At 40.0% G+C, this 27,078-nt stretch overlaps 1 protein-coding gene across 14 annotated transcripts in view; it reads left to right on the top strand.

The window, feature by feature from the left end:
- LOC127439297 (probable phospholipid-transporting ATPase IM) overlaps window positions 1-27,078 on the top strand; it is a 47,804-nt gene that overhangs the window by 18,612 nt on the left and 2,114 nt on the right. For 11 of the 14 annotated variants that reach the window (XM_051695568.1, XM_051695603.1, XM_051695604.1 and 8 more), the window contains 18 exons: window positions 6,010-6,168; window positions 6,408-6,496; window positions 7,115-7,302; window positions 12,776-12,984; window positions 14,592-14,638; window positions 14,714-14,879; window positions 15,014-15,202; window positions 15,295-15,410; window positions 15,663-15,827; window positions 17,665-17,776; window positions 17,885-17,990; window positions 18,336-18,477; window positions 18,667-18,850; window positions 22,693-22,916; window positions 23,232-23,315; window positions 23,533-23,778; window positions 23,880-24,018; window positions 25,324-25,454. In XM_051695568.1, coding sequence (XP_051551528.1) covers window positions 6,010-6,168; window positions 6,408-6,496; window positions 7,115-7,302; window positions 12,776-12,984; window positions 14,592-14,638; window positions 14,714-14,879; window positions 15,014-15,202; window positions 15,295-15,410; window positions 15,663-15,827; window positions 17,665-17,776; window positions 17,885-17,990; window positions 18,336-18,477; window positions 18,667-18,850; window positions 22,693-22,916; window positions 23,232-23,315; window positions 23,533-23,778; window positions 23,880-24,018; window positions 25,324-25,454 — 2,696 coding nt within the window. Of the gene's footprint in view, window positions 1-154; window positions 344-5,641; window positions 5,679-6,009; window positions 6,169-6,407; window positions 6,497-7,114; window positions 7,303-12,775; window positions 12,985-14,591; window positions 14,639-14,713; window positions 14,880-15,013; window positions 15,203-15,294; window positions 15,411-15,662; window positions 15,828-17,664; window positions 17,777-17,884; window positions 17,991-18,335; window positions 18,478-18,666; window positions 18,851-22,692; window positions 22,917-23,231; window positions 23,316-23,532; window positions 23,779-23,879; window positions 24,019-25,323; window positions 25,455-27,078 lie in introns of those variants that run through there. The other 3 variants (XM_051695615.1, XM_051695617.1, XM_051695610.1) reach the window with 3 other exon arrangements.

Below are 27,078 nucleotides of genomic sequence, written 5' to 3'. Positions count from 1 at the left end.
TTTTAAATGCTTTGTTAATTTGGCACGATCGCCGTTACGGCATGTAGGTGCCACTTTTTTTTTTTGTTTCCCTCCCCTTGTCCCCTCCCCTGATCCAGGTAGATAGGGATGACCTGCCGGCAGACGGGGCACAAGGCACACACCCCCCCCCCCGGATGTAAGTCATGCCGGGGACTTCCCGGCCTGAGAGAATGGGGGAGGAATGTGGCAGGGCGGAGGGTGGGGCCAGGTCGTGATTCCGCACACCCGGCCCCTAATTGGGCTGATTAGCCTGAGAGGGATAAAGGCCGACTGGGGATGGCAGTGCGGCAGAGAGAGAGTTACGGACAGCTGTCTGACACCTGTGTGTGTTTGTCTTTTTGGTTCAGTTTCTCATTAAATATTATTTATATTGTTAAGCCGGTTCTTGCCTCCTCCTTTACATTATATTGTGTTACAGCCAGTAACAACGTTGTCTTATATGAGACAAACTTTATATATACAGAGCTTTCTCCAAAGGTTCACAACAAAGCTTCCCCCAAAGCTTCCAGAACTAGTGATAAATCCTATGATGGTAACATGGGTTTAATGACTGGTTTTAGGCGGTGTACGCCTTTCATGAACTTACAGTACTTATGATAGGATGTGAGAATATCTGGAACTGCAGGAAGAAAAGGGACTATTTGTTTTCCCTGACACCATTTTTTAAATCTTATTCAAATCATATTTTGAGCAGGGCAGCACGGTGGCTCAGCACTGTCGCCTCACAGCAAGAAGGTCCTGGGTTTGATTCCCTGCTCAACTGGGCCTTTCTGTTTGGAGTTTGCATGTCTCCCTGTGTTTGTGTGGATTTCCTTCAGGGTGCTCTGGTTTTCCCCACAGTCCAAAAAGACATGCAATTTAAGTTAATTGGAGACCCTAAATTGCCTGTAGGTGTGAGTGAGAGTGTGAATGTGTATGTCTGTGTGTGTGTGTGTTGCCCTGTGATGGACTGGCCACCTTTTCAGGGTGTTTCCCTGCCTTCAGCCCGAGACAGCTGGTATAGGCTCCATCTGCATAGGACAAGCGGCTATAGAAGATGGATGGATGGATATTTTGAGCAAGCCGAGAGTGCTTAGATTAGACCTCTCACGGGCCAAACCCAGAGATTCCATTTCTGCAGATGTGGATGGAATATCGTCCCACCCGCCAGAGAGAGGAGGTCCCTGCACTGGAGTCGGCACCACGGGCTTGCATACAATAGTTAGAAACATAATCAATTGTGTTGGGGTTAAAAAACTCTTCTTTGGGTTCATTATAAAACCTATGAAGTGAACCAATCTCTACTCTGTACAGAATGAGGCAGGGATTTGTGTGTCAACATTCTGAACTTGTATTTTCTCAGATAGTTGTATAGAAATCTGAGGTCTAAACTGGGGCAGATGCCCTTCTTGGAAATAAGAAAATACCGGCTGAAGAAATCTTTCTGTGATTCTTCTGTCAGTACTATTTGTATTGCTTCTTTGAGGAGAAAATAATTTATTTCTTCTCTCAGAATTTTGGAATTTTTTTCCTCTGTAGTTTTGATTGCTTTATTCCCAAGAAATGTGGGGGTTTTCTCGCGAATTGCAACCTGTACCCCTTTTCTATTGTGTTCGGAGCCCACTGAGAGTCTGTGCACTTTGCCAGATGTGTAGATTGGCCTTTAAATTCACTATTTCGCCCATAGCTGGTCCTACAGTGGCCTCTAGTGGCGTTAATAGGAAAAACACAGGGATCTTGTTTTGGGGGTTATTAATTGATTGATGTTTGTCATGGTTTTTACAGGGTGCTTGTATAACTGTGTTGTGGGGAAGTTAATTTTCTCATTGCTTTACTGATCAACACAGGCGATAAGTGTGTGTGACAGCGCTCTGTGTGTTGACTGACCAACACAGGAGATAAGTGTGTGTGACAGCGCTCTGTACATTTCACTGAGCCACACAGACGATAAGTGTGTGTGACAGCACCCTATGCATTTGACTGATCAACACAGGCGATATGCGTGTGTGACAGAACTCTGTGCATTGACTGATCCACACGGGATAAGGGTGTGTGACAGTGCTCTGTGCATTGACTGATCAACACAGGCAATAAGTGTGTGTGACAGCACTCTATGTGTTTGACTGATCAACACAGGCGATAAGTGTGTGACAGCACTCTGTGTGTTGACTGATCCACACAGGCAATAAGTGTGTGTGTGACAGCACTCTATGCATTTGACTGATCAACACAGGGGATAAGTGTGTGTGAGAGCACTCTGTGCATTGACTGATCCACACAGGCGATAAGTGTGTGTGTGACAGCACTCTATGTGTTTGACTGATCCACACAGGTGATAAGTGTGTGTGACAGCACTCTATGCATTTGACTGATCAACACAGGTGATAAGTGTGTGTGACAGCACTCTATGCATTTGACTGATCAACACAGGTGATAAGTGTGTGTGACAGCACTCTGTGCATTGACTGATCGACACAGGTGATAAGTATGTGTGTGACAGTGCTCTATGAGTTTGATTGATCCACACAGGGGATAAGTGAGTGTGTGGCTGCACTCTATGCATTTGACTGATCAACACAGGCGATAAGTGTGTGACAGCACTCTTTGTGTTGACTGATCCACACAGGCAATACGTGTGTGTGTGACAGTACTCTATGCATTTGGCTGAGCCACACAGACGATAAGTGTGTGTGACAGCACCCTATGCGTTTGACTGATCAACACAGGGGATAAGTGTGTTACAGCGCTCTGTGCGTTGAATGATTAACACAGGGGATGTGAGTGTGTGACAGAACTCTGTGCATTGACTGATCCACATGGGATAAGGGTGTGTGACAGTGCTCTGTGCATTGACTGATCAACACAGGCAATAAGTGTGTGTGACAGCACTCTATGTGTTTGACTGATCAACACAGGCGATAAGTGTGTGACAGCACTCTGTGTGTTGACTGATCCACACAGGCAATAAGTGTGTGTGTGACAGCACTCTATGAATTTGACTGATCCACACAGGTGATAAGTGTGTGTGACAGCACTCTATGCATTTGACTGATCAACACAGGTGATAAGTGTGTGTGACAGCACTCTATGCATTTGACTGATCCACACAGGTGATAAGTGTGTGTGACAGCACTCTGTGCATTGACTGATCAACACAGGTGATAAGTATGTGTGTGACAGTGCTCTATGCGTTTGATTGATCCACACAGGCGATAAGTGTGTGTGACAGTGCTCTATGAGTTTGATTGATCCACACAGGGGATAAGTGAGTGTGTGGCTGCACTCTATGCATTTGACTGATCAACACAGGCAATAAGTGTGTGTGACAGCACTCTATGTGTTTGACTGATCAACACAGGCAATAAGTGTGTGTGACAGCACTCTATGTGTTTGACTGATCAACACAGGCGATAAGTGTGTGACAGCACTCTGTGTGTTGACTGATCCACACAGGCAATAAGTGTGTGTGTGACAGCACTCTATGCATTTGACTGATCCACATAGGTGATAAGTGTGTGTGACAGCACTCTATGCATTTGACTGATCAACACAGGCGATAATTGTGTGACAGCACTCTTTGTGTTGACTGATCCACACAGGCAATAAGTGTGTGTGTGACAGTACTCTATGCATTTGACTGAGCCACACAGACGATAAGTGTGTGTGACAGCACCCTATGCGTTTGACTGATCAACACAGGGGATAAGTGTGTTACAGCGCTCTGTGCGTTGACTGATTAACACAGGGGATGTGAGTGTGTGACAGAACTCTGTGCATTGACTGATCCACACGGGATAAGGATGTGTGACAGTGCTCTGTGCATTGACTGATCAACACAGGCAATAAGTGTGTGTGACAGCACTCTATGTGTTTGACTGATCAACACAGGCGATAAGTGTGTGACAGCACTCTTTGTGTTGACTGATCCACACAGGCAATAAGTGTGTGTGTGACAGTACTCTATGCATTTGACTGATCCACACAGATGATAAGTGTGTGTGACAGCACCCTATGCGTTTGACTGATCAACACAGGGGATAAGTGTGTTACAGCGCTCTGTGCGTTGACTGATTAACACAGGGGATGTGAGTGTGTGATCGTGCTTTATACTTATCATTGACCAAATCCCAGGGTTTGTGCAGGAATTGCTACATATTTATTTATTTATTAATTTATTTTAGCATTGCTGTCTGGGGAATTTGCGGAAAAGCCGCACACCGGGACCCTTGATGAAAGTGGTTTCTCCCAATACTTCATCACGTCCTCTATACAATCCTGGAAAGGTGCGAGGGCTTGATGAGCTACCAGGGTGGTGGGGAAGAGGAATTTACCATCAGGTCTTGAGCGTTTAGCGGCAGGGAGAGCTGCCGGCTACTCGACACCTAGTCTAGCCGCCGGCCATCAGCAAGCCCCGTGTCTGGTTGCATTCTCCACTGCTGATGGCTGTTAATCTGACCCAGTAGTGTTTCCAGATGGCACCGCTTGGGACTCAAATGGCTCCTCTATTTCGACATCATCGTCCCAAAATCCCTCCCGAAGCAGTGATGGAAACTCCTAGGAACTGTTCGTCTCCATATTGGAGCCAACAGGGTCCCCGAGCTCATCCAAAGGAGTAAGCTGGTTCCCACGGACGTAGGCATGTCATCTCCCTGTAAAGGATCTTGACAGACCTCCTGGACAAACCGTGCTTTCCTGCATAGGATTCATGGAGAGAGTGTACTGCAATCTCTACAAGAGATCAGTGTCAATAATACTGCCCTGGCATGCTCAACGCCCAGGCAAGCTGGACACATACCGTGCAGATCTCTAGATGAAACAGAAAATCCTCACACTCCTGGGCAATGGCGAGATGGCAGCTTTGTCTTGCCAGGCCGTGAGGAAGCCATGTTCTACTTGTAAGTCAAACAGACAGTTTTATTTTGTTTTGGTAAAGTGTTTAATTTCTCAGTATGACTTGGTTCACTTTGGCTCGACGTCCTTAACTGAGTGGTAACTCAGTCCTTAGACAGTTGAATCCAGCCAAATCTATAAACCATAAGTGCACTGAAAAAGGGCTTGCAGTGGATGCTGCTAGTGGAGAGATGTAGGATGCCATTTTTGGCCAGGGCTACTGATTTTGTAGGGAAGGGGCGGGGCTTCCCTGGTGCACTGGCCAGCAGCCTATTAGGCATGATTGCATAGGGCTTCATGGATTACCAAACAAGAGGCGTGTCCCTTAGTGAGATGTCGAGCAAGTCAACCGAAAGAGAACCCTTTTTTCACTGTTCATTTTACCTTTGCAGTCTCTAGGCATGAACATGATTTCAAGCTTGATTACACTTTCTAGTGATTAATGCATGCACAGAGCACTAAAAGGTGCTTGGAAGGGTAATCGAGCTCAAAATCATGATCATGCCTAGATGCTGCTGATGTCAAGATTTATAATGAAAAAGGAGTTACAGTACATTTTGGTGTGTTCTGACCCAAAACTGATTTGATTGCTTCAGAAGACATGGATTAAACAACTGGAGTCGTATGGATCACTTTTGTGCTGCCTTTATGTGCTTTTTGGAGCTTCAAAGTTTTGGTCACCATTCACTTGCATTGTTTGGACCTACAGAGCTGAGATATTCTTCTAAAAATCTCCATTTGTGTTCCGCAGAAGAAAGAAAGTCATACTCATCTGCGAAGGCATGGAGGTGAGTAAATGATGATAATCTTAATTTTTGGGTGAACTATTCCTGTAAGTTTCTTGCTTCACATACTTTTCTCCTGAGAAAAAGACCCTAGTAATCTAACATGAGTCTCCTCTGGAGTTTCAGTTTCATTCTTCCATGACCAAATTAGCTGAGCTCTCCACATTCATTTTATAGTTCTATACTCTTTCTGTATTTTAATTATTGTCTCATTTGTTTCTAGTTTTTTTTTTTTTTTATACCTGTTTGATACTAAAGTAAAAAGTAACTGAGTACATTAAGACTCCTCTGAGCAATTACAATTTCCTCTGGACTGCTTGGTGTCTTTCTTTAGGGGAGGTGTGTTGTGAGCCTCCTAATAATCGTCTGGATCGCTTTACGGGCACGCTGACTTCGGGCACGCAGAAACACTCGTTGGACAATGAACGAATTCTGCTGAGGGGCTGCACACTCAGAAACACAGACTGGTGCTTTGGCATGGTGCTGTTTGCAGGTAATAAAGTCAGATCAGTGTAAGGGTGCTTACCTTACCGCTATGGGTTCTGGAGCTGTCTGGTGTCTCAGTTCAATTAGTCTTTTATATTACTACAAAGAATGTGCAAATCCATAGACTAAATGCACTAGACCCTTAAATAACATGCTGGATTTGTGATTGGCTATATTCTACTCATTATAGTGCCTTGCTTTCCCTAATGAAGACTGTTGTGGTTAAGGTATATGTAATTCCTTCAGGCCCTGAGACCAAGTTGATGCAAAACTGTGGAAAAAGCATTTTTAAGAGGACCAGCATTGATCGGCTCATGAATGTACTGGTGCTCTTTGTAAGTAAACTCTTTTCACACTAAGATTCTGTATGATACATTTTCATATCACCAGTATTGCTACCAATCCACTTCTGATATAAAAAATAAAATAAATTCCAAATGAAAGTTTGGGAGGACTATGTGCATCTAATCCTGTCAATAACAATGTAGGGGTGTATAAATGGCTGCTTACTTCACTCCTGTGATACTTCCTCCAGCATCCCTCCACCACCCCAAACTGCACCTTTATTTCTATTTATTTCTATTGAAATTATATGGGATGTAGAGGTCAAGTCTTGTGCTCAAACCCTCCATCACAGACACAGTCTAATTCTGTTTACCTTTGCCTCATTCAAAAATTATACAGTATCAGGATGAAGCTAAGTTATGAAATAATTTTGTTGAAGTTATCATGTTCATATGTTCTCAATTTAATTTATTCAGTGTCTGGGTTTTCTTGAATTTAAAAAAAGATGTGTAATAAAAGGAAATAAATTACCATGCGTTGTATCACATGAATTTGAAAAGATTAACAGAACAATATTTGTGTTGTGAGTGGTAGCAGGTTGATGTGTAAGACAAGTTTGATTACTCTTTGGTTTGAAGGTTTAAACCATTGTGTTGTCTGTTCTGTAGATTTTTGGTCTCCTTGCTCTGATGTGCATTATTCTGGCTGTGGGGCATGGGATCTGGGAATACCAAGAGGGATCAAAGTTCACTGCATTTCTTCCAAGGGAAGAGAGCATTGCATTTTCAGCATTCCTCACGTTCTGGTCCTACATTATAATCCTCAACACTGTGGTGCCCATCTCACTTTATGTCAGGTATGATGTACAGTATGTGCATGCGGTCTTGTTTGGGTTGTACATAAAGTAACATGAATTCAAGTTATTTTCATATACTTATTAATAAATAAAGGTTCTAATTATAATGAAAAGAGAACCTTTTAGAAATCACGTACAGGTATGTACTGGTGCTTTCAATAACCCAGAAACTAAAACGCTGATCTGAAGAACTTGTAAGGAACTTTTTTAATCTCCAAAGCATCATATAACCAACTCAAAAACCCTACACAGCAAACATTGGTTCTTGATAAAAAAGAGGGCTTTTGCTCATCCTAAGGTGCTGCAAAGAACCTATTTTTAAAGGAATAGTTCACCTAAAAATGAAAATTCTCTCATTTACTCACCCTCATGCCATCCCAGATGTGTGACTTTTTTTTCTGCTGAACACAAACAAAGATTTTTAGTAGAAAATCTCTGTAATAGCTCTGTTGGTCCATACAATGCTAGTGAATGGTGACCAATACTTTGAAGCTCCAAAAGCACTTTAAGGCAGCATATAAGTTATATAATCAGATGCACAGGTAAATGCCTAAACCTGCTGGGCATTACTGCATGCCGCACCTCCGCCGGTGCCTTCAGTTGTCCAGCTACGGGGTCATCAGCCAGAAGCCACCTACCATGGATGTTTCGCCACATTAATCACAGACCATCTCCTGGTGGTGGGGCAGCAGTCAGGGATGTCTCCCTGCCACCCCCCACAGCAGAACACCGATCCTTTCGATTGACTCTCATTCTTGCTTTCCCATCAAGACATTCCTCCTTTCCTGTCAAGACATACCATACAACCAGGGTTCAACCCCCCCATGAGCAGACCTACCCTATGTCCAAGGCCTCTTCTCTGTTAGAAAAACACAAGCTATCAATCTCTGCCTACCACTCCTCCAGTAGCTAAAACCAATCCTACAACAGATTAAGTAGGATAGGACATGAGAGGCGAGCCGTAAGACTGCATCGTCCACCCCTTCAATGCCTAGCTTGGCCTGTTTTCGCTCCCCCTACTCAATCCCCCTCTAGAAACCCCCAGATAAGGACCAAATGGGTCAGCGGAAATAATTTCTCCCAACCCCTTTCCTTTTCTACATGCTACCTCACCACATATCACAATTGTTCCCTATTCTAACTTTCTCACTTCTGCACATGCCACTTTTCATCCTTCTTAACCATAGCCAGAAGCTCCCTTTTTCTGCTTCCTCTGCCATTTCTTTCAGAGACTTAAACGCTGATCCAAAGATACCAATGTTTTTCAACAGCTGCTGCATTGATGTTCCAATAAACCCTCGACACCCAACCTCCACAGGGTAAGTTCAGACCTCCGTCCATTTTCCCTGCACTCAGCGGCCAGATCAGCACATTTTGGCTTCTTCCTCTCTTAGGCTGCCTCCAGTCCCTCTTCCCATGGTACAGTAAGTTCAATCATTATGACTTTCCTAGCTGATGCTGACCATAACACCATGTCCAGCCTCAAGGAGGTAATGGCGATCTCAGAAGGAAATATTAGCTGCTGTCCAAGGTCGACCACCATTGACCAATCACTTCCATGTGCCAGGATTGAACTTTCTTCCTTCCGTGCTGTGCCCTGTGTGGCACCCCCCCCCCCCCTTTTTAACTCAATGTACTTCCTCTGAGGAGCATGATGGCCTTTGTTGGCCTTTATTCTACACACCTCAAGGATCTCTGCCAGCTTTTGCAGAACCTGATCATGCCACCAATTGTACCATCCTTGTGCCAAGGTGGTCTTACACCCAGCCATCATATGCTGCAGTTTTGCTCTTGGGGCCTCGCAGAGGGGACAACTCTCCACTTTATCATACCACAGAGACAAATTTCCAGGGCTTGGAAGAGTGTCATAGGTGGATCTTCCACAGGTCAGCCCATCCAAAAACTCTATTAGATGCACCTTCCCATACTGTCCAGCGCCCTTGCTGCTGCTGGCTGACTGCTCGAATCGTATACCCAGAGGTGGGTAGAGTAGCCAAAATCTTTACTCAAGTGAAAGTACAATTACTTAAAAAAATTATTACTCAAGAACTGTAGAAGTAAAAGTAGTACTGTTAAAAATTACTCAAGTAAGAGTAAGAAAGTATCCAATGAAAAGAATATCCTCCATATTTTAAAAGGGAATGGTGACTGAGACTCTAGCATTCTAATATCTTTTGTGTTCCATGCGTTATTGTAGTCCTGTCACTTTTTAAGGTCCTGATTGGATTCTTATTTCAGTGTAGTTACAGTATTTTCAGTGTCAAAAGAGTTAAGATCATTAGTTCTGTACATTAAGGTAAACTGAATCTTATCTCTGTGTTTGGAAGCGTGTTTCAGAGTTCGTTCTCCTTTGTCTATAAGAAAACGTGCCGCATCGTTCAAACGCAAAAATCTGCTGTGCACACAGACATGTCTGCTCACGCTCCAGAAATCAAGCATGCGATAGGCAGAGCAAAAGGCATTACACTTAAAGCAGATATTTACATGGATTTATACAGTAGGCACTGATATATTGCAGCACTGATATAAAATGTACAAACTGAGGTCATAAGAGCCCATAGTTACAGAATCACCCAGAAAATGACCATCACAACAACACAGACAAGCTCACATTATCGCAATCACCAAAATTCACCACACTGCAGTTTTAATCTTGAAATATCCGCTTGTCTTTGTGTAAAAATGAAGGCATTGCATGAAAGTGTTTGTTTTGAGCGCTTGCTGCTGCTGCTGCAGTCATAAACTGGACTCGAGTGACAGAGTGCAAGATCTGCTGTCGTAAAAGTCCCATTTGAAAATCTCTCAATAAATTATGCATTTTTTAAAACATATTTAAAACCAGTAATGTAATGACAGGAACGTCACCCATTGTAATGGAGTAAAAGTTAAAAAAAAAAAATCATTAGAAATTTACTTAAGAGTGAAATGTACCCGCCATTAAATATACTCATGAAAGTACATTTTTTACAAGACGTTACTCAAGTAAATATAACAGTCAATGTAGCGCGTTACTACCCACCTCTGCATATACACTTCCTCTTGCATCTTAGTTACTTCTGTCACTACCATCGTTTTCTTCTGTTTTTTAGAGGCTGCTGACCACAGTTTTGGGAGCCATCCCCCATCCAAGGCCTGCTTTTCCTTATTGGGTTCTTCCAACAATCTCTTGTTGCTTCAGTCTTGATACTGCCCTGCTTACAACCTCCTCTGCCTTTCAGGTGCAGCCTGTTCGGACCTGGGCTTGACAAGCCCTCGCTGACTGGTCTGTTGATTCCCTTAGTTCTAAGAACAGCCTGATCTTCTCCTGCTTGTAACCCAGGGTGATGGACTTTAATGGCAGTTGTAAGGCATTTCTTCCAAACAATGTTACATCTGAAAGACAATGTGGCAAGCCCAGCCAATTCCTGATGTAACTGTTGGCCTTGGTGTCCACCCTTGCCACTGCCACTGCAGTGATCTCACACATCTTTAGCTGCCACATCAGGCGATGTTACAATGTAAATTGGTAACACCAGAGCTTATATTTGCCTGGGAGATGACAATTGTCTATCTTGCACGGATTCCTCAGGCCATCTGTCTGGCACCAGTTAGGATGATCTTGAATGCTGCTGTGAACGGGATGGGATAGATTGAACATCCCATCGCAATCCCTTTTTCCCATTGCTGCCATCCAGTTATGTACTCCTGTGTTGCATGACATATTTTCAGGTCCCCATAGTAACTATCTACCAAGCTCTTAATACACTCTGGTACATAGAAAAACTCCAGTGCATACTGTAGCTGACAAGCTGATGTGGAACAGATCCATAGGCATTTGCCTGGTCCAGCCAGACTACATGGAGGTCTTTCTTGTTTCTCTTGGCAGACCGGATCTGCTCCCATTTTACTGACGCATGCGCCATACATCCAAGAAAACCTGGTTCGCCTGCATTCTGGCAGCTTGTGATATGTATCACTCTTCAGGAGGTAATCAGACATCCTCCTTGCTACCACCGAAAAGAAAATCTTTCCCTCCACATTCAGAAGAGCAATACCCCTAAACTGACTTATGTTGTTGGATTTCTGTTCTTTGGGTATAAAGATGGAAACTGCCCTTTGCCATTCCAGGGGTATGCACTGATTTTTACATTTACATTTAGTCATTTAGCAGACACTTTTATCCAAAGCGACTTACGAATGAGACACATAGCAAGCAATTTGTCATACAAAGTTGAACAACATTTGCAGTATAGGACTGCAAAAGTTCTTACAGTGGCTGGAGTAGTAAAGATGCTAGCACAGAACAAAGAGACAGACAGTTTTTTTTTTTTTTTTACATTAAGTGCAGGTTAAGTGCAGTAGTAAGTGCAATAAGTATGGGTTGGTTAAGTGCTCATGGAACAGATGCGTTTTCAGCTGGTTCTTGAATGTTGAGAAGGTAGCAGCAGATCGTGTGGAAGTTGGAAGTTCATTCCACCACAGAGGAGCAGAGAAAGTGAACGATCGTGAAATAGACTTTGAGCCTCTTTGTGATGGGACCACCAGGCATCGCTCATTGATGGACGGCAGAGAGCGAGTTGGAGCATAGACCTGAAGAAGTGAATTGAAGTAAGAGGGTTGGCTGTCTTGAGTCAAAGCCTTGAATTTGATGTGGGCAGCTACAGGGAGCCAGAGGGGTGAAATCAAGAGTGGGGTGACATGAGCACTTTTTGGCTGATTGAAGACCAGACATGCTGCTGCATTCTGGACCATCTGCAGTGGCTTAATTGTGTTAGCTGGTAGGCCAGCCAACAGAGCATTGCAGTAGTCAAAGACTTGAAATGACCAGAGCTTGGACCAGGAGCTGTGTAGCATATTCAGACAGGAAAAGTCTGATTTTTCTGATGTTGTAAAGCGCGAATCTGCAAGACCGTGCGGTTGATGAGATGTGTGCAGTGAAATTAAGCTGGTCATCTACCACCACTCCCAGGTTCCGGGCTGTTCTGGTTGGTGTAAGTGTAGTTGAACCAAGATGAAAAGTGAGGTTGTGGTCAACAGATGGCACTAGAAAGATGGCACTAGGAAGTGCAATCAAGCTTGAAATCATGATCGCCAAGGAGACTGATGATATCAAGATTTGTAGTGAAAAAGGAGTAAAGTTTTGTTTTGTTCTCACCCAAAACTGATTTGATCAATTCAGAAGACATGGATTAAATCACTGGAGTTGTATGGATTACTTTTATGCTGCCTTTCTATGGTTTTTGGAGCTTCAAAGTTTTGGTAACCATTCACATGCATTGTATGGACCTACAGATCTGAGATATTCTTCTAAAAATCTTTGTGTTCTGCAGAAGAAAGGAAGTCATGCACATCTGGAATGACATGAGTGAGAGTAAATGATGAGAGAATTTTCAGTTTTGGGTGAACTATTCCTTTAAGAGTGCAAAGCTTTTACAAATGTTCCTTTCTAGTTATGGAACAAGCATGTAATTTTCTGTGTGTGTTTTTATTGCAGTATGGAGGTGATTCGTTTAGGCAACAGTTACTACATCAACTGGGACAGGAACATGTATCATGCGCGAACTAACACACCTGCTGAAGCTCGTACCACAACACTTAACGAAGAGCTTGGACAGATCAAGTACATCTTCTCAGACAAGACTGGCACCCTAACACAGAACATCATGACCTTCAACAAGTGCTCCATCAATGGGAAATCTTACGGTCAGAACCAATCCTACATTCTTACATTCTTCAATTGTTTATTGTTAGGGTGGCCAGACGTCCCATTTTTCCCTGGACAGTCCCGTATTTAAGCAGGTTTTCTAGTGTCCCGACTTATTCTAAAAAAATCGTGTTTTGTCCCATATTTCCACTGTCTTAAAATTGCACTATCGTCTATGCAGCTTTCTCAGTCAGGTGAGTATTCTAATCAAAGGTAGCCAAGGATACGGCTTGTAAAACCAATAAAATCACACTGTGTTATTTGAAGTACATGATTGGATTAAACTATCCAATAACAATCCCCTATCAATAGATGTCCAGTTAGTGAACAGATTGAAGAGTCAGTTTGAAAGAACACACAGATGAAATTGCTGCTGGAAAAAATGTCAAGGAAGAGTGCTTGTACATTTAATGAGGATCGTCAAAAAGAGTTTACATTTCTAAAAAAGGAGTCACAGACAGAGCCTAGGAAAGTGAGGTGTGAGATTTGTGGAGCTCGCTTTTCCATCGCCCATGGAGGCCGCACCAACATCGCGCAGCATGTTCATACAAAAAAGCATGTGGATGTTGCTAAAAGAAAGTGTGCCACACCAAGTGTTAGCGATTATTTTTTTTTTTTATTTATTTTTTTTTTTTTGTGAAGCAAAATTCAGAATCTGACAAGGTGCATGCAAGTGAAGGACTTTTTGCTTATCATTCTGTTGTGCATGGCCATAGCTTTGCACATTCATGACCTGAGAAAAGTGTTGCAGGCTGGAAGAAATCATTCATACCCTCTGACATTAAAAAGCAGTTGGATGCCACGGTTGAAGCTGGTGACATGCGAGCGGATGATTTCTTGTGTGCAGTGAGAAACTTTTATTCAGCATCGGTGGATTACCTCCAAAATTGGAGCCGCTCATTGGAGAACACAGATCAACTTGAGTGGGCCCTACTGAAAGACATCCCAGAGTGGAAAGACATTCAGAGCAGACTCGAACACTTCTACTCCAGAATCCCCGCTCTCAGTTTGATTGACAAAACCACGCTCTTTGATGAACATGAACAAGACGACCGTGTCTGAAAGATGGACGGACATTTTTTGTGAGCTGGAGAGCAAGACCATCAACTTCGGAGTCTTAGCCAAGGTCATTTGTTTTAATGAGTTTGTATTAAGCCTGCCTGGGACATCTGCATCTGTTGAGCTTGTATTCTCATTAATGAACGCAGCAAGGACACTGGATTAATCTCAACTCAGTGTAACAGTCATGAAGGCAATGCATTTCGTACATCTTAATATTGGACTGGACTGCTCTGCATTTTACGATAAACTCTTGAAAGACAAGCGCACACTGAGAAAAATTGCTGCCAGCGAAAAGTACAAGATGACAACAGTTACAGATGCGGATGCACCCTCTACTTTGCATTGATCTGTGCCTAGGTAAGGATACGTCAATTTCACTTTTGCTGGGAGGGGCTGTCCCATATTCCACAAGCAGAAATCTGGTCACCCTATTTATTGTTCTTCTTAAGAAAGCCAATACAGGCATCCTGAGACATAAAACTCCCCTGGAGTGATCAAACAATCAGGCTTTTTGAATTAAAAATGGATTTACTCTGCCCTACAGGAGATGTTATTGACTGCTGCAGTGGACAGAGACTGGAGATCACAGAGGTGAGAAAAAAGACTCAAACACTCGCTTTTTCTTTAATGAGTCTGCTGGGTTATTGAGTTAGATTTTTGTAACAGGATATGACACCAGTGGATTTCTCCTTTAACTGGCTTGCGGACCCAAAGTTCCTCTTCTATGATCACAGTCTGGTAGAGGCTGTAAATTTGGAGCTTCCAGAGGTTCATGCTTTCTTTAGGTTACTCGCTCTCTGTCACACTGTCATGGCAGAGGAGAAAAAGGAGGGTTAGTGACTGTGCATACATATTTTTTTCATTTTATTTTTTCAGTTTACATCATAAATTACAAAACACATTTTGACAGATGGATAGATAGATGTTGCATTACTAAGATTATTTATTATCTCTTTCTCTCTCCAGGTGACCTGGTGTACCAGGCCCAATCTCCTGATGAGGGCGCACTGGTCACAGCTGCACGTAATTTTGGCTTTGTATTTCGCTCGCGGAGCCCTGAGACAGTGACGATAGAAGAGATGGGGATTCAGAGGAGCTATGAGCTGCTGGCCATCCTGGACTTTAACAACGTGCGCAAAAGGATGTCTGTGATTGGTATGCATGCTGAAACTGGCTACTAAGCAATTAAGGAGTCTTTTAACAGCCATTAACTCTTTGTGTGTGTTAAATTTGTGGTTGTCTTTCAGTTCGTAATCCAGAGGGCAAGCTCTCCCTGTACTGTAAAGGAGCAGACACCATCATATATGAGAGACTGCATCCCTCCTGTAGCAAACTGAAGGAAGTCACCACAGATCACCTCAATGTGAGTCAACACCAGTGGGTGCCAGTGAGACTGAAAAAAAATTTTGTGAACTATTTTCACATGCTTCATAATATGCTTTGGGCAATGTGTTTACACAAATATGGACATAGGCCAACAAGCCAAACATTTTTCTTTTCTGTATATGATAAATGATTTTCACATGCAGTGGTGTCTATGTCTATCTCTCTAGCTCTTTCTGTCTGTTTCTAAGCAACACTTTGTTCTCTTATCATTTTCTTTCTGATATTCTAGGAATTTGCTGGGGAAGGGTTGAGGACTCTTGTTTTAGCCTATAAGGATCTGGATGAGGAGTATTTTGCAGAGTGGAAACAGCGCCACCATGAGGCCAGTGTTGCACTGGATGACCGGGAGGAGAATCTAGACAAGCTTTATGAAGAGATAGAGAAAGACATGCTGGTATACACACTCACAGATTCTCGCATATTATATTATATTATTTCTGTTGTTAACATTTTATGTTAATCATGTGAAGTGCTGCTTGTCATGTATTTATTGCATAAAAATGTGTGGGTCTGTGGTTGGATAGATACAGGTGCATCTCAATGAATTAGAATGTCGTGGAAAAGTTCATTTATTTCAGTAATTCAACTCAAATTGTGAAACTCGTGTATTAAATAAATTCAGTGCACACAGACTGAAGTAGTTTAAGTCTTTGGTTCTTTTAATTGTGATGATTTTGGCTCACATTTAACAAAAACCCACCAATTCACTATCTCAAAAAATTAGAATACATCATAAGTAAAAAATAAAAAAAACATTTTTAGTGAATTGTTGGCCTTCTGGAAAGTATGTTCATTTACTGTACATGTACTCAATACTTGGTAGGGGCTCCTTTTGCTTTAATTACTGCCTCAATTCGGCGTGGCATGGAGGTGATCAGTTTGTGGCACTGTGAGGTGGTATGGAAGCCCAGGTTTCTTTGACAGTGGCCTTCAGCTCATCTGCATTTTTTGGTCTCTTGTTTCTCATTTTCCTCTTGACAATACCCCATAGATTCTCTTTGGGGTTCAGGTCTGGTAAGTTTGCTGGCCAGTCAAGCACACCAACACCATGGTCATTTAACCAACTTTTGGTGCTTTTGGCAGTGTGGGCAGGTGCCAAATCCTGCTGGAAAATGAAATCAGCATCTTTAAAAAGCTGGTCAGCAGAAGGAAGCATGAAGTGCTCCAAAATTTCTTGGTAAACGGGTGCAGTGACTTGTTAAATTTTGTTAAATGTGAGCCAAAATCATCACAATTAAAAGAACCAAAGACTTAAACTACTTCAGTCTGTGTGCACTGAATTTATTTAATACACGAGTTTCACAATTTGAGTTGAATTACTGAAATAAATGAACTTTTCCACGACATTCTAATTTATTGAGATGCACCTGTATATAGTATGAATATTATGGGACTTATTTACTCTCTTGCTGAGATTCTTTTCATAATGAGCCATCTCGCATCATATTTGCTATAGATTTTTGTTTTGGTTTATGAGAACAAATAAGATTTGTTTCCTGCACTGTTAGAGGTTATAGTCTTCATGTTTGAAACTCTGTCTACTTAAAGGGATAGTTCATCCAAAAATGGAAATTCTCTCATTTACTCACCCTCATGCCATCCCATATGTGTGTGACTTTCTTTCTTCTGCTGAACACAAATTAAGATTTTAAAAGAATATCTCAGCTCTGTAGGTCCATACAATGCAAGTGAATGGTGGCCAGAACTCAGAAGGCCCAAAAATGCCATAAAGGAGGCATAAAAGTAATCCATACAACTCCAGTGATTAAATCCATATCTTCTGAAGCAATATGATTGGTGTGGGTGAGATAACAGATAAATATTTAAGTCCTTTTTACTACATTTGCCCAGCCTCAACCAGTAGGTTGCTGAATAAGAAAGTGAAAGTCACTTCCACATCAGAATGTGGAAGTGAAAGTGTGAAAGTTTACAGATAAAAAGGACTTAAATATTGATCTGTTTCTCTCCCACACCTATCATATCACTTCAGTAACCACTGGAGTCTCATGGAGAACTTTTATACTGTCTTTTGGGCCTTTAAAGTTCTGGTCACCATTCACTTGCACTGTGAGGATCAAGAGAGCTGAAATATTCTTTTTAAAATGTAAACGAAATTTAAATTTTAAATTTTAGCTCAAATCTAGTTTACAGTATTTTTATTTTAAAAACTAGCAAATAGAAGTGTTTACTATACCTATGGATCTCTGTTGACTTTTGTCCTTTTTGTCTAGTTGATTGGGGCTACAGCCATAGAGGATAAACTTCAGGATGGAGTTGCTCATACCATTGAGCTGCTGGCCAAAGCAGAAATCATGATCTGGGTGCTCACTGGGGACAAACAAGGTTCATGATTATTTTTGGTTTACCTTGTGTTCGGAGTTTGCTGAAATCTTGGAATTATCAAATCTCTCTTTGAAATCTTTTATAGAAAAATGTTTCTTTCTCAAACAGAGACAGCTGAGAACATTGGATACTCCTGTAACCTACTAAGGGAGGAAATGAACGAAGTGTTTATAATTGCAGCTAACTCACCTGAGGAAGTCAGACAGGAGCTGAGGTAATGCACCTGTGATTCCAAAGGCATTATAAATACGTATCATGCGTTAAGTTCTAAAATACAGGGGCGTAAGCAATCATTTGGGTGGTCTTCCAAAAAAAAAAAAAAAAAAACAATAGGTGTGTCTACAGAGAATTTAAATGATCTCAATGATATTTCACATTTTACGAAATTTTGAATTGTGATTAAGTAGGTGTAAGTGCAGCCCGCCCGTAGTTACGCACCTGTCAAAACACAAGTTAGTATATGAAGTTGTGGCCGGCTATTGTAAATAGACCTTGTCATATATTTTTTTATAGAATTTGTTTTTTGAGTGTATTCTAATATCATGTCTCTTCTGCAAAGGGATGCCCATCTAAAGATGTGCCCTGCTACCGAACAAGATAAATTCCTTATTCCTGAGACTATACTGGGTAATACTCCTAAAGTGGTGCAGGATGAAAATGTGAGCGGAGAATATGGACTGGTGATAAATGGACAAAGCCTGGTGAGAAAAATTGTCTCTCTCCCTCCTCAATGCCTTCGTCTGCCTGATGTTCTTATGTAAACTTGCCCTGGGTACTGAGACAGGTGTAGCTGCCCAGAGAGAGAAACCATCTCATTTCCTGTCTCGTTGTGTGTATATGTTTATACACAGTGTAATTGTCTGGGATGTGGCTGTGTGTGTTGATTGTAGGCGTTTGCTCTAGAGAGCAGCATGGAGCTGGAGTTTTTGAGGACAGCGTGCATGTGTAAAACGGTTATATGCTGTCGGGTGACTCCTCTGCAGAAAGCTCAGGTTGTGGAGCTGGTCAAGAAATATAAGAAAGCAGTCACTCTAGCCATCGGAGATGGAGCTAATGATGTGAGCATGATTAAAGGTAAATTCAGCATTACAGCGTTGTTTTATAAAGCAATTCTGATGTATAATAAAGTAAACATTTGTTTTTTATTATACAAAATTACATTTTATAGACAGTTTGAAATGCTATCAAATGTGCCTACAGACATTAAATGAATAGTTCACCCCAAAATGAAAATTCTGTCATCATTTAATAACCCTTATGTCGTTCTAAACCAGGATCAGAAATTAACTTTTCCATTTAGGGGCGATATTGGCCCCCTGGAATTGATTTCCAGGGGCATTTTTGTCCTTTGTAAGGGCAATGTTTTCTAACCTAATAAAAATGACTCATGACGTCATCCTTTTTCATCAAATACTTCAATTTAATCAATTAATTTAATTTGAGTAATGAGTTGTTTCAGTAAGTACATAATTGCCTGATCTCTACACTGCATAACGTGCATTGTGACTGAAACACATTCTGGGTTCACTTTTTTTTCCTCATTGACCTATTTCAAAATATTTTGACTATTAAGTTATCATTCAAATCAAATATAATGCAATGACACTCCAGATTTGTAATGAGGAGCTTATTAAACAAAACTGTTATTAACTCCCTCATGCCAGTTGAATAAAACAAAGTCAAAATAATAATTTCACCCAGAGACATGATGGTACGCACGATACCCGCACTCGGGCTTGACGTCACTCTGCTTACATTTACTATATAATTTACTGTCTATAAATGTAATTAAATGTTAACAAATTATACATCTTTTCAAAGGTATAAGTGTTCAATGTCGATATCCAATCTCTGTTTCATGATAGCAATGCTCCAGAAACAGTAATTTAGTTATTTTTGCCAGAAAATTTATTTTTACAAATGAAAACATGCAAAATCAAAACAACACTTCATACCTTTATTATGAAAACGCGATCGCCAGATAAATCCAGTTCGCCACACTTGGGTAAATTGTCCATGACAAGCGTTCAGTGAAAAACATCCAATAGCACTTTTTGTCCATAAAAGTGATAAATCTGAGAAATATTGATATATTCTCCATTGTTTACATGAGATCTCACCTGAAAGAATTACCCTTTGTCATCGTTCTTCAACAAACTTTGCAATCTGAGGAGCATTTATGTTATAAAACTGTATATGATCTTATATACAGTATATTAGAGTCTCATAAACAAAATCAGCCCATCTCCAAAGTCTATTTTTAAAAACAGTGCAGTCAGATTTTGTGTTGTCTTGAAAGGCGGAGCCTTACTTACACTGCCAGCTATTTGTCTTGTAGTAAATTGTTGACGTACAAAACGTTCAGCCAATGAGAAGACAGTTCCAATGATGTGCAATGGGGATTCCATCATTCACCAGCAAGCTGCCCTGTGACGCATTTCTGTGACACACCTGTGTTTCAACACAAACGTTCCTTCTGCATCCAAACGTGCTTTTGTCTTTGTCATTCTGGATGGATCCTCGTCACCCAAATAAAAATGTTTCTCCTGAGGACTTTCTAGAGGAGGTCTATTGAAGCAGTGAGGAGGAGAATGCCTCAGAAAGTGAACTGAGCAATGATTCAGCAGACGAAGAAGAGTCACTTCTAACTCGGTGAGTTTCAACACATTTCATTTTTGCTTGTTTACAACAGTGAAAAATACAAAACTATGTGATAATACTGTATGTTATATGATAAACTGTATACTATATTGTATACTACTTATAGATTAATATTTTGTCTCCTATATATATATATATATATATATATATATATATATATATATATATATATATATTAGTATTATAAATAGTAGTATTCTTATATTATATATATTATAAGTGCTAATACTGTATGTTATATGGTAAAATGTATACTATTTTATATATATATATATATATGTATGAGCGACCATCAATGTAATGGTTCTGTATGTATGGAGACAAAAGATTGTTTTTTGGACACTGATTGCTGCCTGTATGAGTGGCCATCAATGCTATGGTTCTGTATCTAATGTCAAATTTATTTCAACCCAGGTACATGGGGGGAGTGGATGTGTCTGATGCCCTCATCCGCTATTACACAGTCCAGCACAAGACCACAAAGTGGTACCAGTCCTTTTTTTTACCACTTTGTGGGCATAACCTTCATGCTTCATTGTCAGATGGCACGAATGAAGAATACAACTATTTTGTAAATAGTTCTTTTTTTCTTATAATACCACTATAATGATTTTTTCATATAATAGCGCTAAAACGTGAGTGCACTGTTTCATGGCATCTATTCAAAGTTTTTAAATAAAAAACAAAAACTTTTTAACTACATGAAATTGTGTCATATTTTAAAATTGAAAAAAGAATGGTTTAGTAGATGTGGTACATGTAAAAATAACTATAATAGCTTTCTCTAGCCCTCGGATCATTTTGTTACCAAGTGGCCTTTTGGAAACTCCAAGTGGCCGTTTTAGGTTTTGTCCCTAGTCAGAGAAAAAAGCTTGCAGGAACCTCATTTTTGTTAGATCATCCTCAAATTTGAAAAATAACTTCTTTTGACTTTTGGCTTTGAGAACATTGTATTTCTGGGTTGTTTTGGCACTTTAATTATTGTTTTTTTTTTAAAAATAAATTCATCTTCAGCACAAAATATTTTCATTACTATAAACTTCTCCAACAAAATTTTTTTTAAAACAAATAAAAACATATATTAATTCTGAAACTTGAGAAATAAAGCCCCATGTGTCTTCTTTCAAAAGATACTATAACTGTGTCCATACTCCAAATGGTCCAGTAAATACAACCATTTAAGTTTAGGTATGTCATTTTCATGGTTTGTGCTCAAAAAGGGTGTGCGTATCAACACACTAAAAGTGGTTAATGTTCTGTATCTGTATTAGTGTATAATTACTAAAGTTTTATTTAACATGGGGTTATTTAACATTTCAAGATACTATTATTAATATTATGAGGTACATTTTAGCATTTGGTTACATTTTATTTAGTGATTTCTCATACACTTACTAAATAAATAACATCCATGTCTCCCACACTTGTGGCCTGTAGCAGTTGAGGAGGCTTTTCAGACAGACAGCAGCATAAGTGAGATGGGTCGATAAGCAGGGAAGTATAGCTCAGGGAGCAACAGTGTTACTCTCAAGGACAGTTTATTTTGAATGAGAGGGGCGAAAGGTCACGGAATTTACAGCGGGAGCACGACAGTTAACTGATGCGGAGTCGATCGTGCGACTTGACATCATCTGCAGGATGGACGGCATGCTATAAATGATGTTCAGCAAAAATTCAAATGAACATTTGTGATATATGTACTTGTAACTATATTTGATGTAATTTATATTTAATTTTAAAATTATGGATCAATGGGTCAGTTTTCTAATTATGGGTGAAAACCCATATTATGAATTTCGGGGGCATTTTTGCCCTGTGCAACCGTTAAATTCCGACCTTGTTCAAAACCCATGTGACTTTATTTTGTGGAACACAAAGTGTTTTGCAGAATGTTCACACTGCTCATTTTCCATACAACAAAAGCACACAGTGAGCAGGAGCTGCCAAGTAAAAAAAGGCAAAATAGCACCAAAAAAGCAGTTCATACAACTTGTGTGCTATATTCCAAGACGTCTGAAGCCATATGGTAACGTTGTATTTAAAACAAACACATTTTTAAGCTTGCTAAAATTTGTCCTTTCCGTCATGGCAAATCTTGTTTGTGCTTGTGCATATTCAAACTAATGACAGAATCTTCAGTTGTGGGTGAACTATTCCATTAAATGTTAACATTAATAAAATGATGCAATTATTATACAGTGCATTTTTTTTTTCTTTATTCAAATGCTCATTGCCTTCTCTCTTTTTCCCTTCAGCAGCTCATATAGGTGTCGGCATCAGTGGTCAGGAGGGGATGCAGGCAGTGCTGTCCAGTGATTTCTCATTTGCACAGTTCCGTTTCCTGCAACGCCTCCTGCTGGTGCACGGACGCTGGTCGTACCTGCGCATGTGCAAGTTCCTGCGTTACTTCTTCTATAAGAACTTCACCTTTACCTTTGTGCACTTCTGGTATGCTTTTTTCTGCGGTTTTTCCGCTCAGGTGAGCCATCCTCTTTTAACAATTCTTCTCGCCTTGCAATTCATTTGTAAGTCACTTTGGATAAAAGCGTGTGCCAAATTAATAATATACAGTACATGTAAATGCAATTTATAGGCTCAAGAAACATGTTTACTTCTAACAAGAAACAATCATTTCCTGTTAATCCTGTTCATTTTTAATTGACTGGCTTTTTGGGGTCAACTAGCATAGCTTGTGTGCTGTCCTGTTGTTTTGAAGTATCTCTACTAATCAGTTTTTTTAAAGATGGTTCAAAATTCTTACATACTGTAATTTTCATTCCTAATCTGCTTCTAGACAGTATATGATGAGGGCTTCATCACTCTGTATAACTTGGTATACACAGCACTGCCTGTTTTGGGAATGAGCCTGTTTGACCAGGTAGAATATGTGTGCATGTTTATGTGTCATTTAATGTGTGCAAACTTATATGATTGTTCTATAATATAGTCTATGAGAGTACAATAGTATTACCATGTTTTTGGACATGACCATGTTATTCTTTGAAGTGTCTGGGAGTACAATGGTACTACCACAGTACTTTTTGTAAGGGCAGTCAGAAAAGAAGAGGTTACATCAGTATGTGTTTTCCCCTTAGGATGTGAATGCCGGCTGGAGTCTTGAGTTCCCTCAGCTGTATGTGCCGGGGCAGTTGAGGATGTACTTCAGTAAAGGTGCTTTCATGATGTGCGCACTTCACAGCTGTTACAGCTCTCTAGTGCTCTTCTTCATACCTTACGCTGCCACATACGATACGGCGAGAGACAACGGGAGAGATGGTGCAGATTATCAGTCATTTGCACTGATAACTCAAACCTGCCTCACTGTCACTGTGTGTGTACAGGTGAGTTTACCCTGTTACCAGAGCATTGCAGGTGTGTATATTGGTTTATTTTGATTGGAGAGCCTAATTTCACCTTATTTCTGGTCCATCTTCTCTCTCAGCTGGGACTGGACCTCTCGTATTGGACTGTTGTTAACCATCTCTTTGTTTGGGGAAGTTTGGGAATGTTTTTCATTTTGACCTTCACCATGTATACCGATGGACTGTTCCGGTTACATCCACCTTCTTTTGCATTCATAGGTAAGGAGGAATTACATCATCTGCTATGGCGTAACTAAAGAAGACTCGCTGTAACTGTGTTCGGAATAGCATACTACTTTAACAATTATACTATTTTTGCAGTATGCAATATTTATACTGTGCGCAATACTTACGTTTTCTTATGCATGGAATACACAGGTGACCTTATTACATTTGCCAAAAAGTGCAGTATTCAAAGGAGTATGCTGCAAGGAATACTGTATCCCAAAATGCAATACACTCAACTTGACCTTTAATGGGATCGTATACTGTATATGTGATAAAACTCACCCTCATGTTATCCAAGATGTGTATGACTTTCCTTCTTCTGCAGAACACAAATTAAGATTTTTAGAAGAATATCTCAGCTCTGTATGTCCTCACAGTGCAAGTGAATGGTGACCAGAACTATGAAGGTCCAAATATCACAAAAGGGCAGCATAAAAGTAATCCATACGACTCGAAATCGATACGATATGATAGGTGTGTGTGAGAAACAGATCAATATTTAAGTCCTTTTTTATTATCAATCTATACCTTTGACCAGCCCAAACCAGTACGGTGGCTAAAAGTGAAAGTCACTTCCACATCAGAATGTTGAAGTGAAAGTGCAGATTTTCAGTTAAAAAAAAAGTGCTTAAATATTGATCTGTTTCTGTCCCACACCTATCATATCACTTCTGAAGACATGGATTTAACGACTGGAGTCCTATGGATTACTTCTATACTGCCTTTATGTCCCTTTTGAGCTTTCAAATTTCTGTTCACCATTCAGTTGCATTGTGAGGACCTACAGAGCTGAAATATTCTTTTAAAAATCTTCGTTTGTGTTTTGCAGAAAAAAGAAATTCATACACACCTGGGATGGCATAAATGTGAGTAAATAATGAGAGAATTTTCATTTTTGGGTGAACTATCCCATTAATTTCCAGTGTGACAAATGAACTGATATCAACAACATTATCAGCTCCAACACATGTGAAGTTTAACCCATTATTTATTTTTTACATGTGAATTTAATCATTATTTTATCAAACTGCCTAAGTTTGACACTTTAGGTAACAGGACGCCACTCGCTGAATGAAAACATCCCATGTAATGAGGTCATGTTACAACAACGTTATATACTACAGTTTGAAATGTTTATCATTGCATATTGCATGTTGTTTTACTGTACATACTATTTTTCGAGAAGTAGTAGGCAGCATGCAGTGTATACTCTGCAGTAAGCAGTATACTTGTATTCCACTCCAACCATAGCACATTTATTTATTTATTTATTTATTTATGTTTGGTGTTTTCCAGGCACTGCCCGGAATTGCCTCAACCAGTCTAACGTATGGCTGACTGTTACCTTGACAACTGTACTGTGTGTGCTGCCTGTGGTTGCTCAGCGGTTCCTCCACAGTCAGACCTCTCCTACCATCAACGACAAGGTATAGAGTTTCTTAACATTCACATCATTTTTCTTCAATATAGGCTATTCCATTTACTTACTAAATTACAAGCCCTTACCATTTATATTTTACGCAAGGAGCTATTTGTTAATAACATTATACTGTAATAATCCAGTTTTCAGATTTAGCATTTGCAACACAGAATAAACATATACAAACATCTGCATATTCTGGATATTCTTTCAATGAAGTTAAAATTTTTTAATGTAGAATGTATGAGTAGATTTAATTAGGGATGATGGAGGAATGGATGGAGAAATAAAGGGATGGAGAGATGGATGGATGGATGGATGGTAGAGCTGGTGTACTCGAGTTCAGATTCAGACTTCAGTCTGAGTCACGAGTCCAATTTTAATGGACTTGTCACGGACTCAGATGCATTTTTACTCAGACTTGACTCGGACTCGAGCCTTTCGGACTTGGGATTTTTTCAGAGTCCGGCCGAGTCCATGGCATTTGTGATGCAATGAAAAACAAACAAAAAAAGAACATAACATAGGGTGACCATACGTCCTCTTTTCCCCAGACATGTCCTCTTTTTCAGACTTGAAAATTTCAAAATTGCCTCTAAATGTCCGGGATTTGGCTTTGTCTTCATATTAATGTGCTCTCTACAGTTAGTACTATCATACACTCTGTGTATTTGATACTGTGCATCATTTTTCATAACGTATATGTGCTTATGTTTGATTATTGTGACTGAGAGCAGCAGTGCGCACTTTTTTTAACTCTCTTGCCCGCGTGCCCGTGCTGTATGTGTGTGCGGGAAAGAGATCACCATTCGCCAGACGTGCTCTGCCACTCTCATCCAGAAATATCAATAACATAAGTACACTTTAAAAAGTACGGTCCCCAACTCTGCAAATTAGTAAATAGAACATGTTTTATCAGACTCACACTTACTATGCAGTCATTTACATAAGTCATTTCTAACTGAAAATGTTGACTATATCGAGAAACAAATCACATTTACTACGTATCATGGACATTTAAACTAATATGACGGATGAAATAGACCATGATGGAAATTATACAACTCAGTCCATTACATATTTGTGGGAAGTAGGCTACACCTGGACACAGCAGGAGGACTGAAAAGTGTGAAGTGTAGTACTGTAGTATATACATATTTTTTTTAATGGTATCTGATCTTTTTTGTTTTTATTTTATGTTGTTGTATTTAATTTTATGGGCATTATTAAATGTTTTAATATTACCATTTAATAAATGTACACATTAAACATATTTAATTAATTACATTAAATGTATTTCACCCATAATTTTAGATAAAATTGAATGGACAAATTGAAAATGAAGTAGAAATAAAAACTAAATTAAAATTCGAAATAATAATAACTTAATAAATAATAATAATAAGTTTTAATGACTAACACAGCTTTCACTTTCTTTGGTGTATGTTTGAGTGGAGGGGAAAAGCAACAAATAATTTAAATGTCATCAGAACGCAATAAGAATTGTGTTGAAGGACAGTTTTTTCTTCATACACCTAAAGCATATGCTTTCATTCTGAAACCAATTTGAAATTTGTTCAGCAGGATACTAATCATTTGTTTTTTGCATTTATATTGACAAATTGTTTTTT

Source organism: Myxocyprinus asiaticus, chromosome 4 (genome assembly GCF_019703515.2).
Source record: "Myxocyprinus asiaticus isolate MX2 ecotype Aquarium Trade chromosome 4, UBuf_Myxa_2, whole genome shotgun sequence".
Lineage (NCBI taxonomy): Eukaryota > Metazoa > Chordata > Actinopteri > Cypriniformes > Catostomidae > Myxocyprinus > Myxocyprinus asiaticus.
The sequence above is the reverse complement of the archived record's forward strand: the minus strand, read 5'-3'. Positions and strand labels throughout refer to the sequence as shown.